This window comes from Phacochoerus africanus, chromosome 15 (assembly GCF_016906955.1).
Source record: "Phacochoerus africanus isolate WHEZ1 chromosome 15, ROS_Pafr_v1, whole genome shotgun sequence".
Classification (NCBI taxonomy): Eukaryota; Metazoa; Chordata; class Mammalia; order Artiodactyla; family Suidae; genus Phacochoerus; species Phacochoerus africanus.
Window position 1 is genome coordinate 29484468 of NC_062558.1, and position 19333 is coordinate 29503800.

At 47.2% G+C, this 19333-nt stretch overlaps 1 protein-coding gene across 2 annotated transcripts; it reads right to left on the reverse strand.

The window, feature by feature from the left end:
* Positions 1-21: 21 nt before the first annotated feature.
* Positions 22-18808, reverse strand: DDX55 (DEAD-box helicase 55). 2 transcript variants are annotated; one of them, XM_047760115.1, is made up of 14 exons: positions 18589-18808; positions 15964-16014; positions 15783-15869; positions 14569-14660; positions 14427-14489; positions 11832-11981; positions 10647-10836; positions 7088-7170; positions 4861-4992; positions 3830-3922; positions 2810-2924; positions 2169-2337; positions 1421-1713; positions 22-742 (listed from the first exon to the last, which is right to left on the reverse strand). In XM_047760115.1, the coding sequence occupies exons 1-14, from the start codon at positions 18694-18696 to the stop codon at positions 566-568; spliced, it is 1803 nt and encodes a 600-aa protein (XP_047616071.1). In that variant the 5' UTR covers positions 18697-18808; the 3' UTR covers positions 22-565. The 2 variants fall into 2 exon arrangements, with proteins under 2 accessions (XP_047616071.1, XP_047616072.1); XM_047760116.1 differs by lacking the exon at positions 22-742 and having other exon boundaries at positions 1527-1697.
* Between the last annotated feature and the right edge of the window lie 525 nt (positions 18809-19333).

The window sequence follows — 19333 nt, forward strand, 5'->3', positions numbered from 1 at the left end:
ATTCACACACTTGAGACACAGTTAATGAGGAGGAAATACAGTTTATTCAGCAGAAGGCGTAAGAGTTTTCTTTCCCAGAATGACTTCCTGTTTTTCAGATACTCACCAACAAAACAATACTAGAGACTGTGCAGGGGCTCTGTGTAGGACATCCCAAGAGAACTGACATCCAGGGGGTGAGGACACCTAGGGAGGTCAGGTGTCTAAAAACACTGAGGAACTTTAAAAGACCTAAAGTCAAGTCTACTGCATGATCTTTATGTTAAAAAATAAGCATAAAATAGCCCCAAGTAAATGAGCTCTTGAAGTAACCCATCAAAATAAATACTGACATCTGTTATTTACACTCAAGTAATTTTACATTTTCTTCTGCCAGGCTGGTGTGTGTTTAATAAAATATCCATGAGCATGAAACCCCTCCTGTCTCCCCAGTCTGCAGCAGCAGCTTTGAGCTGGCCACTGGGGTTCTGACGCTGAGTAGGAGCAAACAAGGACTGGCTGCTTCGGTGCACGGGGCCAGCTCACAGGTCCCTTGCCCTCTTGCATTTCACCGGGGGGACGGGAATCAGACGTCATCTTCCGAATCTGAGATCCCTAAACCTGCTGTCTTGACTGATCTTTTGCCACCTGTCAACAGCCTCTTCTCAAATTCTTCTTCAGTAATTTTGCCTTTTTTAAACTTTTTCAAGAGCCTGGTGTCATTGAGAAGTTCCTCCATGTCCTCATCATTGATATCAGAACCCTAAGTGCAAAAGAGAACAACAAAGCTACTGAATCTCTCAGCAAATCTTATAAGTGAAACCGGCCATTTCTAACCAGGAACTACATGCCCTCAGATCAGCTTCCACACAGCACGTCCCACCAACAGAATACAGAAACCTGATTCCTATACAATTTCTATTCGTATTAGAAGTGAGATTTGGGAGTTCCCATCGTGGCGCAGTGGTTAACGAATCCGACTAGGAACCATGAGGTTGCGGGTTCGGTCCCTGCCCTTGCTCGGTGGGTTAACGATCCGGCGTTGCTGTGAGCTGTGGTGTAGGTTGCAGATGCGGCTCGGATCCCGCGTTGCTGTGGCTCTGGTGTAGGCCGGTGGCTACAGCTCCGATTGGACCCCTAGCCTGGGAATCTCCATATGCCGCGGGAGCGGCCCAAGAAATAGCAAAAAGACAAAAAAAAATTAAAAATAAAAATAAAAAAAAAAAGAAGTGAGATTTGTTCAGAATTCTGAGTATTTATTTACTTATTTATTTAAGTTTTGGCTATACCCATGGCATGTGGAAGTTCCTGGGCCAGGGATCCAATCCAAGCCACAGCTGCCACCTATACCACAGCTGCAGCAACACCAGATCCTTAACCCACTGTGCCACTGGCGGAACTCCTAAGTTGAGTGTTTAAATAATAAATCTACAAACTTTACCTCTTCTCTTTTCCTTTTTTCATTCATTTTTTTCTTCTTTTCCTTTTTTGCCTTCTGCTTTGACCAGGCTTTATTTTTTATGAATTTTCTTCTCCCTTCATTTTCAGTTTTCTCTTTTCTTTGTTGCTCCAATAGTTTCTGCCTTTGCTTTTCTCTGATTTTATCTTTAAATGGAATGGTGTCTGTATTGACATCCACAGGCACAAAGTCTGGAAACTGCTTTCCTCTCAGCTCTGGCATCTTGGGCATCCTCAGCAAGGCAAAACCTCGAGCAATACTAGCAAAATCAAGATCTGATTAAACCAAAACACCGGAGTTAGCACACCCAAAACAGGATTATAAGCATCAACCCATGGAATATTCCTTTTTTCTTTTTTCTTTTCTGGCCATGCCCACGGCATGCAGAAGTTCCTGAGCCTGTGACTGAACCCATACCACAGCAGTGATGCTAGATCCTTAACCTACTGAACGAGTAGGGAACTCCAACCCATGGATTATTCTTAGCAATATTACTTTTTCCTAAAATGATCTAATGGACTCATTTTAATTAGAATTAAAAGTTATTTTTTTTTTATTGAAAAGAAATACTAAGCAGCCAGTGTATTCTGTCTGCTCAAACCCAGGGAAGACTTTCTTTTAAATGTTTAGAAAACACTAACCCTGGCACAGACTTGACATCCTTGTAATACTTGTAAAACTGCCAGGTGTCTCAGATGGAAACACAATTATGTGAACAAGTCCAACCTACCCTTTAATCTGAAGATGAGGTTGCATTCATGCTTCGCATAAGCCTGGACGTATGACACAAAAGCTTTCATGCCCTTTTCAAACACGGCTCTGTCGGCCAGGGCCATGGACTTGAGCTTTGGAAGGAGATCTACTGTGTTTTTCTGGAGTTTCATCACCTGCAGGGGGCACTGTACAGGGACCACATCGTCACTCTCTGGCTGGAATCACCTCATTCCCAAGGCTATCTCTACAGAGTCAGTGCCAATAAAACCAAGGGCAAAACAATTCATTTTAATCTTTAAGCAAAGTCCTTCAAACCCAAATTCAACCCAAATATTTTACCTGGTCCAGAAAGTATTTTAAAATTTTTAAAGCAAAGTTTAAAATCAGATTTTTCCTAATAATCTTGATTTCTGGTTGGAAAGTATGGCAACATGAGCTCTGTGTTCCCAAGTAGAGAAACTCAGCTGGTGCCAAGCAGAGGCTGTGACCCTGGAGCCCCTCCACAGCCATGAAGCCAGCCAGGTTCCCACAATGACAGTACCAGTCTGGCTCCTGTGAGTTTGGAACCCCTGATCTTAGTTCTGGGCGACTTGCTGGAAAAGAACTTTTCCAACCACCCTAGCACTGGACATTCTCTGAAAAAAGAAGAGAGCTTACTTTTTGGTTAATTGCAAGAAAATTGACATAGGACTCTTCCATGGGAAGGAGGAACACAAGCGCACTGCCACCGTGGCCGATGCGGGCTGTGCGGCCACAGCGATGCACGAAGGCACTGTGAACAACACGGAACAGAATACGGTTACCATGTAATGGGGGCTGGACAGAGCAAAAACCTGCAGCCAGGCAGCTGATGCAGCTAAGATGACACCAGGAGTCACCAGTCTCCGCAGCTTAATCTCAGCCCTGCTCCTTCCTAGTGATACAGAAGAACTGCCGATTAAAATACTGCAAACCAGAGAGGATTCTGTTGGACAGTTTTAACGTTAGGTCTAAAGCTTTTAAATTTATACATCTGATAATACAGGTAGGAAGACATGGTCCCAGCAGAAAACCTGGGAAACAATGGAAGGTATAAAAAAGAAAATAAAAGTGACCTGTGAACCACGCCTCCACCAGCAAGTATTTATGAGCATTTTCTTATGTTTGGAGGCATTTATTAGGAACATATGCTTGCTTTCGGTTTCCCTTAGACATTCTATCACATGAATTTCTTTTTTTTTTGGTCTTTTTGCCATTTCTTGGGCTGCTCCCACAGCATATGGAGGTTCCCGGGCTAGGGGTCGAATCAGAGCTGTAGCTGCCAGCCTACGCCAGAGCCACAGCAACGCAGGATCCGAGGCAGGTCTGCAACCTACACCACAGCTCACGGCAACACCGGATCCTTAACCCACTGAGCAAGGGCAGGGATCGAACCCACAACCTCATGGTTCCTAGTCGGACTCGCCAACCACTGCGCCGCGACGGGAACTCCATATCACATACATTTCTGCAAGAACTTTAAAAAGTATTTGAAAATAGCTAATTTCTGCATACTACAGGATCACTATAGACACATCAATGATTACTCACCAGTTCGCCTACTTTTTTGCTATTTCAAATAACGTTTATCTTCCTCAGGATTCCTATTTTGTTAGACTAGATTCCTGGCAGAGCGGGTAACATTCTATCATGCTGTACCTTGCACTGCTGGGAGGGTCGTACTGCAAAACCCAGTTCACTTCTGGAATATCTATTCCTCGGGCCATCACGTCAGTACACACTAAAATCCCACTAGAAAATGAGAAAACATCATTGTGAGTGAGGAGGCCACCATTTTTATCACCATCAAGCAGTGTTTACTGATTTGATGATGATGGCAGTTAATACACAGGTTCCAGAATCCCACATAATCAAATACTTAGTAATTGCTTTTTTCCCCTGGCCACACCTGCGGCATATGGAAGTTCCCAGGTCAGGGGTCCAATCCAAGCTGTTGCAGAGACAACGCCAGATCTTTAACCCACTGTGCCACACCAGGAACTCCTAGTAATAACACTTTGATTTTTCTTCCTCTAAGAATCTATGGGACTTTACATATTCCAGTGAAAATTAGAGATGGAGAGGAGACAGTGAAAGGGTTTTTTTAAAGTAGCATATTTCCATTTGAGGTGGGGTGGAATGTATTTGGTCTAATCCTTTGCAGCCTTAAAAAAAAGTGATTTTTCCCTCAGACTGAGCTGTAACAGTCAATTCTAAGTTCCCTAAAAGATTGCTTCTAACATAGCCAGAAGGCTCAATGATTAAGAAAAACAGCAAAATATTATTTCTATGTGCAAAGAGAATCAAGTTACAGTCATTGGAGACAAGTGCCCTACAGGGAACCCACTGACACCCTGGAGCCTTTACTGGGTTGCTCTTATCCATTCTGTCCACCTATTCAACAAATAGCTCTTCAAACCCCCACTGGCCAGGCCCTGTGTCAAGTTACTGGGGAGTCCAGGAGTGAACAGAAAACACAGGTTCCTGATCTTGTGGAGCTTAAAATCTAGCGGGGAAGTTGACAGTGTTCAGCTGTCAACTGGGCATTTATACAAAGAGAATGTGATCATGGCTAGAGGAGGAAGAGGGTTGCAGGCAGGGAAACAACACATGTGAGGGTTTTGAAGCAGAGTGACCTGCAGAAGAGCAGAGTGGCTGGAGGTCTGCCACCTCCCAGGAAGCTGACCGACCTCTGCAGCTGGCGAAACTCCATGAAGATCTTGTTGCGCTTGTATTTCATCTTCCCGTGGATGCACATTATCTTCACACTCCTCACCAGGGCCTCCAGGGCTTTTCCGTAGTATTCCACACAGGCACAGGTGCTGGGAGAGGGACAGAGGGCTGTGTCACTGGCTGCCTGGGTCCCTCTACAGCTGGCGAGAGAGAGACCCCCACCCCCACCCCAGTCCTCTCAGGGGAATGCAGAGAATTGCTGCACAGGTCCTCCACCACTAAGCTCTTGGCCAGTGAATGGCCAATCCTTTGACAATATCCCTTAAGCAAGAGTGAACACCCATACCATGTATTCCCACTAAGGCTATCCTAGCAAGGGGCTGTCCCTGGCCCCTAGGAAGCTAAGTAAAGTGAAGCAGTCCCTCACAGCAAGTACAGCAACATCTGAAGTACAGTTCCTTCAGGGAACTGCTTCCCTAGTGTGGTTCCCCAGGGCTCAGCAGGTAACCCAAGTTAGAGAAATCAGGTCCTCTCTCCCAAGATATTTGGACTTGAAGAGTAGAGGCCGGCAGGGGCTGGAGCAGGATCACCCCTCAAGAGATGGCCACGGAGCTTTCCAGGGACCCTGGATCCAATCTTCCCTAGAGCACAGACACCCAACTTCCTCTCTGAATCCATACATAGCAGTCTTCTAATAAAGTTCACCCCAATCCTCCCCTTTTTTTTTTTTTTTTTTGTCTTTTTGCTATTTCTTGGGCCGCTCCCACGGCATATGGAGGTTCCCAGGCTAGGGGTCCAATCGGAGCTGTAGCCACCGGCCTACACCAGAGCCACAGCAACGCGGGATCCGAGCCACGTCTGCGACCTACACCACAGCTCACGGCAACGCCGGACCCTTAACCCACTGAGCAAGGCCAGGGATCAAACCCGCAACCTCATGGTTCCTAGTCGGATTCGTTAACCACTGCGCCACGACGGGAACTCCCTCCCCATTTTTTATTTGAGGGATTCCAGAGGGATGTCACGTGGTTTTGCAGATGAAGGAACTGGGCTTACAGAGAGGCAAGAGGAGCACATGGCAGAGCCAGAGGGAAGGTCTGACTCCATCCCTGATGTTCTTCCCACTCTGCTGGGCTCAGGTGCCAGTGTGGGCCAGCTCTTGTCTAAACACCTGTGCTAAGGGACTGCTACCAGGTTTCTTGCTGTTTGCACCACCAGTACATAAGGAAGCAGTTTTACACACTGAGAGTCACAATCCATGGATCCTGAAAGCAATCTAGTGGTTCCTGAGATCAATTTAATGGGTCTGGACCAGCATTATTAAACAATCATTTTGAATACAACAGAATAGAAAGCATCAGAATGTGCCCACCTAGCCAAGTACAGTTTTGTGAAATCTTTCAGTTGTGTGTGTGTGTGTGTACCAGGTTATATTTCTAACTGTGGGTCTGTACAGCTACATGCATACTATTGGTGAAATGACGACGGAAAAGAAACATACAAGTCTTTTGGCACTGCCAAAAAAAAAAATGACACCATGGGTATATGTGTAGGAGGAAAAAACAGCCCAAAGAGTACACACCTCCTACCTTGTACTCGGACAACAGGACGGAACCCCAGTGTGGCAGACTCTAGGCTGCCTTATAAAACGCCATCCCACCCCCTTCCTCCTTCACCTCCCTCTGCTAGAGGCTGGGACAATGACCCACTCATTTTCCCCACCTCTCCAAGTGAGGCACTGCTGAGTGACCCACCTTTGGCCCATGCAATGACAGCTGAAGTCAGTGGGGATGGGGGGCAGTTCTAAGAAAGCCTTCTGCTTTTCTGATTAAAAGGGTCTGAGATGGCAAATGCTGCCCTAGCCCCTCCCCCTGCCTTTCCTCTTTTATCTGCTTTCAGTGCAGATGAGACAAAGGGGTCACAGCGGCAACTTGAAACTAGGGGGTGGCCTACAGGAAGGAAAGGCCACGACAGTTGCAGACACACTACTGGCCTTGACGTTGCTGAGACAGAAACCAGTGTCAGGAACTGCCTTCCTCTGGACTTCCTCTTACAGGAGAAAAATAAATTCCTCCTGCTTGAGCTGCAGAAACGGCGTTTTCAGTTATTTGCAGCCAGATGCTGCGGTTCTCCTAAGAGAGAAACAATCTAAAGGGAACTTCAAACCTGAGGGTGGCTACACACGTGTGCACATCCTGGGTGTGGCTGAACCCGAGACTTGCCTACACAGTCCAGAAGGATTACCTGAAGAAGACCAGGTGTTTCTCCTGCTTGTGATTTCGAAGAAAATGGACCAGCTGATTAAACTTCTCGTCTGCCTTACACACCTGCAAAATAAAAAGGGAAACCAATAAAACAAAAACAAATTTATGCTGCCGTGAGCTGTAGAGACAGCTCTGATCTGGTGTTGCTGTGGCTGTGGCATAGGCCGGCAGCTGTAGCTCTGATTAGACCCCTGGCCTGGGAACCTCCATATGCTGCTGGTGGGGCCCTAAACAAACAAACAAAACAAATTTGCTGACAATAATAACCCCATAGCTATTTTCAGTTTTGGCCTTAAATTTTAAGGAATCTAATTTCCTCCACGAAAAGGATAGACTTTTGTCAGAATATTACTCAGTCCACTGAGCTCGGAATAAACTTGAGCTCATGCTGCTAACACAGAGAAGTCACAAAATCCCAGAACTGAGGACGGGGGCAGGAGACACTCAACATAGTGCTTCCCAAATCCCAAATGCAGACAGCACCATGCCAGCCATGCCACCATGCCCAGGCTAAGTTTAAATGTAGGTTCCTGGGGAGTTCCTGTTGTGGTGCAGCGGAAACGAGCCCGACTCGTATCCATGAGGATTCAGGTTCGATCCCTGGCCTCACTCAGTGGGTCAGGGACCCGGCATTGCTGTGAGCTGTGGTGTAGGCTGGCAGCTGTGGCTCCGATCCAACGCCTAGCCTGGGAACTTCCATGTGCCGCAAGTGCAGCCCTAAAAAAAAAAAAAAAATGCAGGTTCTTGGACACAGCACACAGACTGATTCGGTGGTTCTAGAATTGCACCCAAGAGTCCACATTACTTAAAGAGTGTCCAGGAAATTCTGAGGCACAGCCACGTTCAGAAACCACTGCTCTAAGGTGGACACAGGTCTCCAGAGTGGAACACACAGACTTATTTCACAGACCCCCCTCCCCCTCGCCAGAGACAGACTCCAGTCTCCCTCAATAACGCAGTCAAGTGCTCCACTCAGGCCCCTAAACTGGAGACATTTAAGTCCACCTAAATGCATTCCCCATTTTTAGCAAGACCAAATCCTCAGTTTGGAATTTCTTTCTCTCAGACATCTCTAAATGCAATCACTTAAATGAATGCAAAAGAGTAGAATGCAGCAGCAGCCACTGGGTTCCAAAGCTACTTTATCAGCACTTAACTATGTACAAAGCACTGGCCTAAAAACCTTCAACTGTGCAATAAACCAATTCTTATAGCAATCCTAAGAAGTGAGGGTTAGAACCTACTAGAGCGCCCATTTTACAGGTGATACACTGGTAAGTTCACCTATTTCAGTCAGGAAGGGACGCCTTCAGCCTAGATGTGTACCTGGGTGGCCCTCCAGCCTCTCTGTTCTTAACCACTGTCCATCGCCTCCTCCTTCCCCTGGGAAGAGCCGGCCTCCTGACCTTACCAGCCTAGCCTCAGGGAGAAATGTCAACACCAAGTATAACACCCCCATCTGATTTCAAAAACATTCTCCAGGAAGCTGCACCAGAGGCGGCTTTCTGATGTGCAAACTCTTCCTCCTTCAATCCCCCCATGAACTGACACAAAGGACAGCAGCCTTGTTGCCCTTAGAGTTCACAGCGCTAGGGACACTGCTTTGTTAACAGCCCACTTCTCTACGAACATGTCACTGTTTCTGTGAACAGGAGCCTTGCTCAGCCACAAGAAAAGCCCAGTCCCCTGGCTGACTATTCAGAGGTGTCTTGGTGAGCAGGTGACACTGGCCTCTAGGTTCTCCCAGTTCCCAAGTGGCACTGCCATCCTGGCTGACCATCCTGTCCTGCTGCCTCTTGGCCCAACCCCATGATGGAAGAGAACAGAGGGGGTGACCTCATGACTCACAACCACATTTCCAAAAGCCTTCCCAATGTCTTGTGAGGAAACTACAGGTATTGGCAGCGAGTATTTACCACTGCAAATTCAGCAAGTCTCAGCTGCAAATCAAAAAGACCAAACATTTAGGTTACAGAGCAGAAGAATGTCACTCAACAAAGTCCCTTCAGATTTTGTGTCTCACTGGCATGTCTGGCTGTGCCCTTCTCTTAACTCAGGCTCATACAAACAGGCTGGGAGCCCAGTGTTTCCTGAGCCCACACCCAGCACACCCTGCGCACATGTCACAAAATCATTTGATCACTTGGGGGTGGGAGGTCCATACACACCACCCTTGGAGACTGTGCTTAAAATACAGTGGTGCAGGGAGTTTCCTTTGTGGCACAACAGAAACAACCCCAACTAGTATCCATGAGGATTCAGATTCAACTGCTGGCCTCACTCAGTAAGTCAGGGATCTGGCATTGCCGTGAGCTGTGGTGTGGGTCGCAGATGTGCCTCAGAGCCCATGCTGCTGTGGCAGGCAGGCAGCTACTGCTCTGTTTTGCCCCTAGCCTGGGAATTTCCATATGCCGCAGGTGCAGCCCTAAAAAGCAAAAAAGCAAAAAAACAAAGACAAAAACAATGGTGCCCATGTTAACTTACTCACTTCCTTGCTGAATGACAAGTATCATCACACATACCATGTGCCCCAGCTCTGTCCCAAATGTATCTTAAAATGTGCCACATGGGAGTTCCCATCGTGGCGCAGTGGTTATGGAATCCGATAGGAACCATGAGGTTGCGGGTTCGATCCCTGGCCTTGCTCAGTGGGTTAACGATCCAGCGTTGCTGTGAGCTGTGGTGTAGGTTGCAGACACGGCTCGGATTCTGCGTTGCTGTGGCTCTGGCGTAGGCTGGTGGCCATGGCTCCGATTAGACCCCTGGCCCTGGGAACCTCCATATGCCGTGGGAGCGGCCCAAGAAATAGCAAACAGACCAAAAAAAAAAAAAAAAAAAAACGGAAGATGGGCAGCTGCAGCTCCAATTTGATCCCTAGACCTGGGAACTTCCATATGTCACAGGTGTCACCATAAAAAGAAAAAATAAATAAAAATAAATACATAAAAGGAAAGACAGAACTAAGTTTAGTGAAAGCAATTCAAGTCAAAAAAATTAGTCTTTTTTTCCAGTAAATTGCTTTGGCTTATAATACCTGTTTTTTCTTCCAGCTTTACTGAGGTACAATTGGCAAATAAAAACTGTACACATTTAAGCATATTTATGTATTAAAAATATATATGTGTATATATTCAAGGTGTACATTGTGATGACTTGATATACATATACATATACCCTGAAATGATTATCATGATCAAGTTAATATATCCATCAATTCACATAGTTCTCTTCTTTATCTTTTGGTGAGAACATTTAAGAACTACTCTGTTAGTGAATTTCAATTTGAAGTAAACGGTACTTTCTTTTTTTTTTTTTGGCTGCACCCATAACATGTGGAAGTTCCTGGACCAGGGATCAAAGCCATGCCACAGCAGTGACCCGAGCCACTGCTGTGACAACATTACATCCTTAACCCACTGAGCCACAGGAGAACTGCTGAAGTATACAGTATTGTTAACTACAGTGACCACACTGCACCCTAGACCCCAGTCATCACCACTGCTGCACCACAGGAATCAGTGAGAACAGCCAGGGCTCACCATGTAGTAGTTCTCTAGGCGGGAAGGGGTCTTCTGTGTGCTGCTGGCTGCCGCCCCCTTCTCCTTCACCGAGATGCGCACGGGGTTCCGGAGGCCTGCTCGCACCAGGTTCTCCACTTCCTGCGTCTGAGTGGCCGAGAAAAGGCCTGTTCTCCTCTGCTTCGGCAAAAACTCCAAGATGGTGTTTATGCTTTAAAAAGAAAAAAAGAGAGAGCGAGCTCAACTTAACCCCTCACTTGTCAGCATAATCAATATAAGCTTGGTGCTTTATGATATTAAACAGGCGGGGTTTTTATTGGTTTTTGTTTTAATGGCCACACGGAGGCATATGGAAATCCTCAGGCCAGGGACTGAATCCAAGAGGCAGCTACAGCAACACTGGATCCCTTAACCCACTGTGTTGGGCAATGGATCAAACCTGCACCTCCCCAGTGACCTGAGCCGCTGCACCCACGGCACATGGAGGCTCCCAGGCTAGGGGTCCAATTGGAGCTGTAGCCTCTGGCCTACGCCACAGCCACAGCAACACAGGATCCGAGCCAAGTCTATGACCTATGACAGCAATGCCAGGGATTGAACCCACATTCCCATGGTTGCCAGTCGGGTTCATCAAGCTCTGAGCCACAACAGGAACTCCTGCAGATGGATTCTTAACCCACTGTGCCACAGTGGGAGCTCTCTAAACAGGTATTTTTAAAGACTGGAAACAATCACAATAGTTACAATAGCTACTACTGGGAGGTGAGATTACGGACAATCTTTATTTCTTCCTCATACTCTCATTTTCCCAAAGTTTCTTCGGTGTAAGCATATAGTTATACTTTTATAATGGGGGCAGTTAAAAGAGTAAAATTAGAACAAAACTTTTTGAGACTAAAAGCTATTGAACTATATACTTTAAATGGGTGAATTATGTAGTATATGAATTATACACCAATAAAGCCATTTATTTTTTAAAAATACACAGTAACTTTTCAAGAAGTCATGAAGGAAAATGCATCTTAAGAACCTCAAAGACAGAAGAACTGGAATTTAAACTGTGTGGCAGAATTTAAAGCCTCAGACAACCTAATGACTTGAAATTCAAAGGTGGCTCACAGAGAGTCATGGAGTGATAAAGAGTCCCATTTTGGGCTCCTTTTCATACTGTGTCACCCAAAGCCCACGAAGTCCAAAATCTAGTACCTCGCCTCAAACCCCATGTCCAGAAGTCTGTCCGCTTCGTCCAACACCAGCACATCCAGGGACCTTACACAGCTGGCCAGGTCCAGGCCCTCAGCCTTCCTTCGGAACATGTCCTCCAGGCGGCCTGGGGTCGCCACGATGATATTCCCACTAGAAAAACAAAGTTAGCATTTACCACACTCTCTGGACCTCAGGGATCTGTGTGATCCCAAACTTCAAGTTCTCTATACCCCCAAAAGCCACCTAAATCCCAGTAGAGAGAAGGGTGATCACTGGGGGTTGGGGATGGGGGTAGGGGGGTGGAAGAGAAGGCTGTGCAGGAGGGGTTGGGCCTGGGTTCCAGGTGAGACTGAGGGCAGGGGTCAGCAAACTGGCCCTTTGGCCTGATCTGGCCTCCGCTGTTTTGTGACACTTTATTGGCACATAACAACGCATCCTCCTCTATTCACTGCTGCCTCTAGCAGCTTCCACACAGTAACAGCAGAGGGAGCCATTATGACACAGACTGCATGATCAACAAAGCTAAGAGAGTTACCATCTGGTCCTTTACAGAAAGGGTCTGCTGACCCCTGACCTACAAGTTACTCAACCACTTCAGGGCCCAGGTCCCTCATCTATAAAATGAGAATGTCAACAGGAATAGAGGTAATTTTATGTAAGACCACAAACAGCAGGCTCAAGGCCAAATGTGGCCTCCACAAACTGGGTGACCTGCAAGAAGGCTTTCGTTCGTTTTAATGTCAACTACATTATAACAGGTTTTTTTTCTTTTTAAAGGAAAAAAAAAGATAACACACAAAAATCTGGAATTCCATATTCTCTTTAAAAAATTCAAAGCCTGGAAATACTGAGCCCAGAGTCCTGCAGGCAACTATCAGCTGGAGATGAATATTCAGGCAAAAACTAGCCATTTCTTCCCAATACCCAGCCAGTCCCCTTCACACATTGATATTATCCTCTGACCCCTGTAGGGACTTGTGACCCCTGATGGAAAGTATCTCATGTTGTAGTTGGAACACAGTGAGCAATCAAGACAAGTACTTTTCAGAGTTCCCGTTGTGCCGCAGTGGTTAACGAATCTGGCTAGGAACCATGAGGTTGCAGGTTCGATCCCTGGCCTTGCTCAGTGGGTTAAGGATCCGGCGCTGCCATGAGCTGTGGTGTAGGTCGCAGACGCAGCTTGGATCCCGAGTTACTGTGGCTGTGGCGGAGGCCAGCGGCTACAGCTCCGACTGGACCCCTAGCCTGGGAACCTCCATATGCTGCAGGAGTGGCCCTAGAAAAGGCAAAAAGACAAAAAAAAAAAGTACTTTTCTTTCTTTCTTTTTTTTTTTTTTTTTTTTGTCCATGCCTGTAGCATGCAGAAGTTCCAGGGATTGAACCTGTACCACAATGGCGACCTGAGCCACAGCACTGACAACACTGGATCATTAACCCCTCCCTGAGCCATGAAGGAACTCTAAAAGTACTTTTCTTAATTAAGATCCACTAACAAATTAGGCACAAATCTAGTGCTGCTCATTACAAACCTTATTCATGGTGGGATAATAGGCCATCGTGTATTCAAACATTCATTCTAACGTTTATTAAGTACATGCTTTGTGCTTAGCACCATGGCAGGCCCTGAAAGCAAAATGCTATGAGACAGACACCACCCCAACTCTCCCGATTCTCCTGGAGATGTGACAGAGCCTATGCAGGACCTGGGAGAAAGCCAGCTCACTGCAGCAGCAGAGCAGAGTAGGGAGAGGGCAGTCCAGGAGAACGGTGGCCTCACAGGCCCTGTAGTAACATTAGGATCTATCCTAAGGGCCAGCAAGAGCCACTAAAGTTTTCAATGCATGACGCAATGTGCCTGGCATCCTGGTTGCTACGTGGAGAGTGAATTATGGGGGGTCAATTGTGGCGACACAGAGAAGAGAGAGCGAAGTACTGCAGGAGCCCAGGGAAGACACAGCAAGAGGCCAGTAGGAGAGGGGGCAATGGGAAGAGCTGATAGAGGTAAGCTTTGGAGAGAAAATACACAGGACCTGGTGGCGGTTAACTGTAAGGGGGGGAAATGGATGGGATGGTGAGAAGTCAAAACTGACTCTCAGACTTCGGGAGAAGCAAGTGGGGGAGAGAGGAACAGGAAACTCCAGAGGAGGTGCAAGTCTGGGGATGAAAATGCCAAGCCTGTTTTAGACGTGTTCGCCACAGCTTTGAGATGCCAGGCAGACAAGTGGATTATTGGTGGGCTTGGGGATCGGGGTGAGGTCAGGGGCCACCGAGGAAGGGGCAAGACCATTTATAGAGCCCGGAGGGAGACGAGCAAGGGCCCAAAGCCTGGGTACGGTTGGCTTGAGGAGATGAGGGGGGCACACCGCCACCTTCCTTCTGCCCTGCAGGGGTGAGACTGATGCAACTGTTCATCAGGGCTGCAGAGGAAGGAGCCCTTGAGCAAAATGGGCGGTTGGCTAGGAGGAAACACTTTTTTTTTTGTGGGGAGGGTGCTGCTGCAGGGGGAATTTCCAGTTAGGCCAAGATTATGCATCCATTCCTCTTGAGTTCAATGCCAAGGACAGGTAAAGAAATGAGCGAAAGAAGCAAACTTACCCGTGTTCCTTAAACCTGGCGACATCTTCTCCAGGATTCCTGCCTCCAATCCAGAGAATCTGGCTAAAACAAGAAAAGGGACTCTAAGCAGGGCAGGCCAAATCACAGCCCATGGCTGGCAGAGACCCTGCGTCCAATTTACCTGAACTGTGGGAAGGGCTTCGTGAAATGCGACAGGACCTCATCTATCTGAACAGCCAGCTCTCGTGTGGGTGTGATGATTATGGCGCCAACCTGCCCAAGTGGGGGGAAGGGAAGTGATTAGCAGTGCTGGGGGCTCCCAGAGGTGAACTCACACGACTATACTCTCCAGCTCATGGAGGAAAGTTCCCAGAGAAATAGTATTCCTGGGCTTTTCAGCAGCACCCATTCACAATGCCTACAGCTGGCCCTCAAATGATGTGGGGGTCAGGGGCATGGTGGAAGAATCCACATATAATTTACAGTTGGCCCTCCGTATAACCAGTCTGGTTCCCCCATATCCCCAATAGGCTCATGCAGACCTGGAGTTATTACTGAAAAAAATCCACAGCTAAGTGGACCGACACAGTTCAAATCCATGGCGTTCAGGGTCAACTGTAGTCTGAATTTCTGTCAGTTCTCATTATTCACAGTGGTTCTACAAAGTGGGCACAAATGCTAAGTTAGCAAATACTCCTGGGGAAATGGGGTTAGGTTCCAGAGAGCCTCTGGACACACTTCGGACGACCCATCAACACATAGGCTTGTTTAATGTGTATTTCTGTTTCAAGACACCTTACTTTGGCAACTATACTTCAACTGAATAAAGACACCTTATCTAATATATATTATGGATTCATTAACACTAAACTCACAGCCCACAGCACTAAACAGTGTATGTACATATTACATGGATTTTCTCCATAAAACACATCAGAGCCTCTCTAAGCCCAAGAACACTTGACAGCACTCAAGCACTATGTTTGGAGGTTATTTTAAACAGTGAAATCACACACACACACATACCCACACACACACAATCACAGCAGCAGACAGACCGAGAAAAGGACACCTGCTTACAGCCCAAGAGCTGGAACAAGAAGGCAGGGTTGCCCTGTGCAGACTCAGCTGAGAACGTGCCCTTCAGGCAATTCTAATCTACCCCTGGCCCATGCAAATCCGCGTGTGAGCACAAAAGCACACTGAGTATTGCTGTGAAGAACTACAAATAAATTTTTAAGGAGCAAGAAATTAATCAACACAGAATCTGCAAGTAATGAGAACAGACTGTACTGTAAAAGAAAAAAAAAATGCTTTCAATCTTCTAACTAGAGTCTTACTCAGCTGTGAACTCTGAGATGACTATGTGAAAATAAACCATTTGGCTAACCTCACCTGACTCTTTTTTAACTTCTCCTCCCTTCTCAGGAGAATCTCCAGGATGGGGATGACGAAAGCAAGTGTTTTGCCACTGCCTGTGACCTGCAAAGGGGAGAAAGTTTTGGTGTGCTTTTCCTCACAGCTCATTTCTGAGGGAAAAACAGGAAGACAGGCTGCATTTACACAAGGTACTCACCGCTTCAGCGGCAACATCTTTGTTTTTCAAGAACAGAGGGATGGTTGCGGACTGAAAGAGATGGCAAAGCACTGGTTAGGGATGCCATGACACCAAAGATGAGGCCGAGGAACACAGCACTGGCCTTGGTCACCCTGGACTCCACCACCAAGTGGACTTTATCTGAATAGTCACCACCAGGAACCCCAGTGGGGGTCAGCTCATAGGTAACACAGTGGTGTCTACAGAGATGGCATGGAGGGGAAGTGAGCCAGCCAAACTAGGATCTGGGAGTCCTGAGTTTTAGCCCTGCCTCGCCTACTCTTCCCCTCTGGACCACGAAGGGGTTTGGAGACACTGAGTTTTAAAGCCCATCCCAGCTTGAGTATCACAAAACAGGTTCGATCCCCAGCTTTGCTCAATGGATCGGGTGTTGCTGTGAGCTGTGGTATAGGTCGCAGATGCGCCTCACATCCTGAGTTGCTGTTGCTGTGGCCTAGGCCAGCAGATGTAGCTCCAATTGGACCCCTAGCTTGGAAACTTCCATTTGCCACAGGTATGGCCCTAAAAAAAAAAAGGCAAAAACAAGAAATAAATAGGTGAAATGAATATTAATAATACATTCACAGAGCTCCTGTTGTGGCTCAGTGGAAATAAGCCCAACTAATATCCATGAGGATGTGGGTTCAATTCCTGGCCTCACTCAGTGGGTTAAGGATCTAGCATTGCCATGAGCTGTAGCTGGGATGTGATCCCTGGTCCAGGAACTCCATATGCCACTGGGCAACCAAAAAAAATAAATGATAATAATAATACATTCACTATCCTAACAATGAATGAAATTTTTACACTTTTGGGGGTGGGGGCACGCCCACAGCACACATAAGTTCCCAGGCCAGGGATCAAACATGTGCCACAGCTGTGACAATGACGGATCCTTAACCACTTAGCCACCAGAGAACTTCATTTTTCACTCTTTTTTCATAGTAAGTCCTTGAAATCCACCGTACATTTTACACTTAGAGTACATTTCAACTTGAACAATGTTTCAAGTGTTCAATTGCCACATGGAAATGTCAACCATACTGGACGGCTCGCATCGCAGACATTGGGTCTTGTCTGCTCTACGATCCCAAGGCATGGCACAGAGCACTGCTTGCTTCCTCCACATCTTTCCTGAGGATCTCATGGATATCTCAACTTAACCACCTCAAAATAGAATCTTCTTGATTTTTTCCTTTGAAGCCTGTTACCCCTCCCAGCCTTCCTCATCTCATTAAATGATACCACCATCCATCTAGGTGCTAAGGACCAAAACCTCTAAATTCCTTTTTTTTTTTGCCGCACCCACAGCATGTAGAAGTTCCTGGGGCCAGAGAATAAACCACTGCCACAGTAGTGACAACAATGGATCCTTAAGTTGCTGAGCCATCAGGGAACTCCTAGAATCCTCTTTCATAACTACCACATCTGGCCCCTTAGCAACCCTAAAGCTATCTCTACTCCAAGCAGCCATCACCTCTACCTTGACAACAGCCTCCTAACTGACCTCCTTGCTTTTTCTCTTACCCCTCTAACATCCATTCTCTACACAGCACTCACAGCCCTCTTCTTCCTGCACTGCTTCCCATGTAAGATGGCTTTCCATTACATTGAGAATAAAATACAAGCTCCTACAAATAAGACCCTACACAATCCAGCACCCAGTTTGTTCATCTCTTACACAACACTACTCATGAATGCTCCAACCACAAAGGCCTTCTTTCTGTTCCTCCAGCTCATTTCCAGGCCCAGGACATTTGCACTGGCATTTCTCTTATGCTGGAATATCCTGCCCCCAGCCACCCTACAGCCAGCTCCTTCTCAATCACTCAGGTATCAGTTTAATGACACCTCCTCAGAGAGGCCTTCCCTATCTTTTCTCCTATCCTGGAACTTCTTGTCACTGTCTTCTCCATAAAACTTATCGCCAGTTAAAATTACCTTATTCCTTTACTCCTTTCTCTCTCCTGCATTAGAAAATAAGGCCCATGAATGGAACCAAGACTGCAAAATCTCTGAAGCCTAGAAAAGAGTACCTGTTACATAGTTTTCTTCAATAAATTTATTGAATAAACGAATAAATTGAACCAGGACACTTAGGTCCACATAATAATAACAGATAACATTTATTGACAGCTCATAATGTGCCCACCCCTGCCTTATGTAATCCCTACAATAACTCTCTGAGTAAGGTTATTCTTGTCATTTCACAGAGAAAGGAAGTGAAGCACTGAGAGGTTAAGTCATGTGCACGAGGTAGCACAGCTAGAGCGGGCAGGGCCAGGATATATCCAGGCACTTATGTCCCAGCACCTAAGGGCTGGTGGGGTGGCGGTATTGTGAAGATCCCGACACAGGTGCGCCTCCGCCTGCCGCTTCTGCCTGGAGATCATTAGCTAGTTTGGCACCACCCGAGTCAGAGGAGTAAGAAGACGCGGCAAAAGTCCCGGCCGGAGAGGTGAAAACTCCAGGATGCGAATCCTAATTGTACACTTACTGGCCGCGTCCGATTAATCCGGTGCCACGCCCACGCTGAGCCCCCCCCTTTCCCCCCCCACCCCCCGCGCACCGAGGGCCCTCCTCCCCACCGCTCGCGCTGAGTACCTGCACCGGCGTCATGTACGGAAAACCCAGCTCCTGCAGCACATCCAACACCCGCGGGTGCAGCAGCACGGGTAGCGACTCCCAGGAACCCTCCGTCACGTGCTCCATGGCTCTCTCTGCCACCGCATCTACCACTCGGACGTCTCCCGGGCGCACTTCCGCTTCCGGCTACCAACTGGACCGACCGGGAACCGTGCTGCAGTCGCATAGTTCCGGAGGGCAGGAAAGGCGCTCTGGCCGCTAGAGAGGAGAAAGAGGGCCTCCAGCTAATGAAAGTGGACAGAGGGGGGCCGGGCGGTAGTTGTGTTATCTGTTTAGCGCAGCCACTTGGGCTCGGGGCGTCTTTCCTACGGAACAGGCATTTGGGAAGAGGGATTTTGCCTCGGCTTGCACACTTTCCCCGCTTGTCGGAGGCAGGTGGCAGCACGACATAACTGTCCAAAGGACAGGGCCGAGTCCAGTGGGGCTGGAGAGAGTAGTCGGAAATGTACCCCATTCCCGGAGCCCCGGGTTAACAGATACGCAAAATAGACTGTGGATGGGGGATCCACTGCCTAGTGTGTAACAAATGATTTACTTCCAAGAAGTTGGTCAAAGACCTAAACACGAACTTTGTATCTTACTCCTGTGTTCAGCACTGGATTGATTGATTCCTCCACGTACAGTCAGTCAGCAAGCTTTTACTGACCAGTTATTATGTGCTGGGCCAGTATTCTTCGGATTGGCTTGTTCCCTGACAACCATC

What these genes read in the sequence shown, in the direction of transcription:
- DDX55 (XM_047760115.1), bottom strand. Translation starts at nt 18,696, where the DNA reads ATGGAGCACGTGACGGAGGGTTCCTGGGAGTCGCTACCCGTGCTGCTG. An exon ending in AAGCCCTTCCCACAGTTCAG is followed by an intron (nt 14,490 to 14,568) that starts GTAAATTGGACG and finishes TTCTTGTTTTAG; the next exon opens with CCAGATTCTCTGGATTGGAG. An exon ending in GAGTTTCGCCAGCTGCAGAG is followed by an intron (nt 3,923 to 4,860) that starts GTCGGTCAGCTT and finishes CTCATTTTCTAG; the next exon opens with TGGGATTTTAGTGTGTACTG.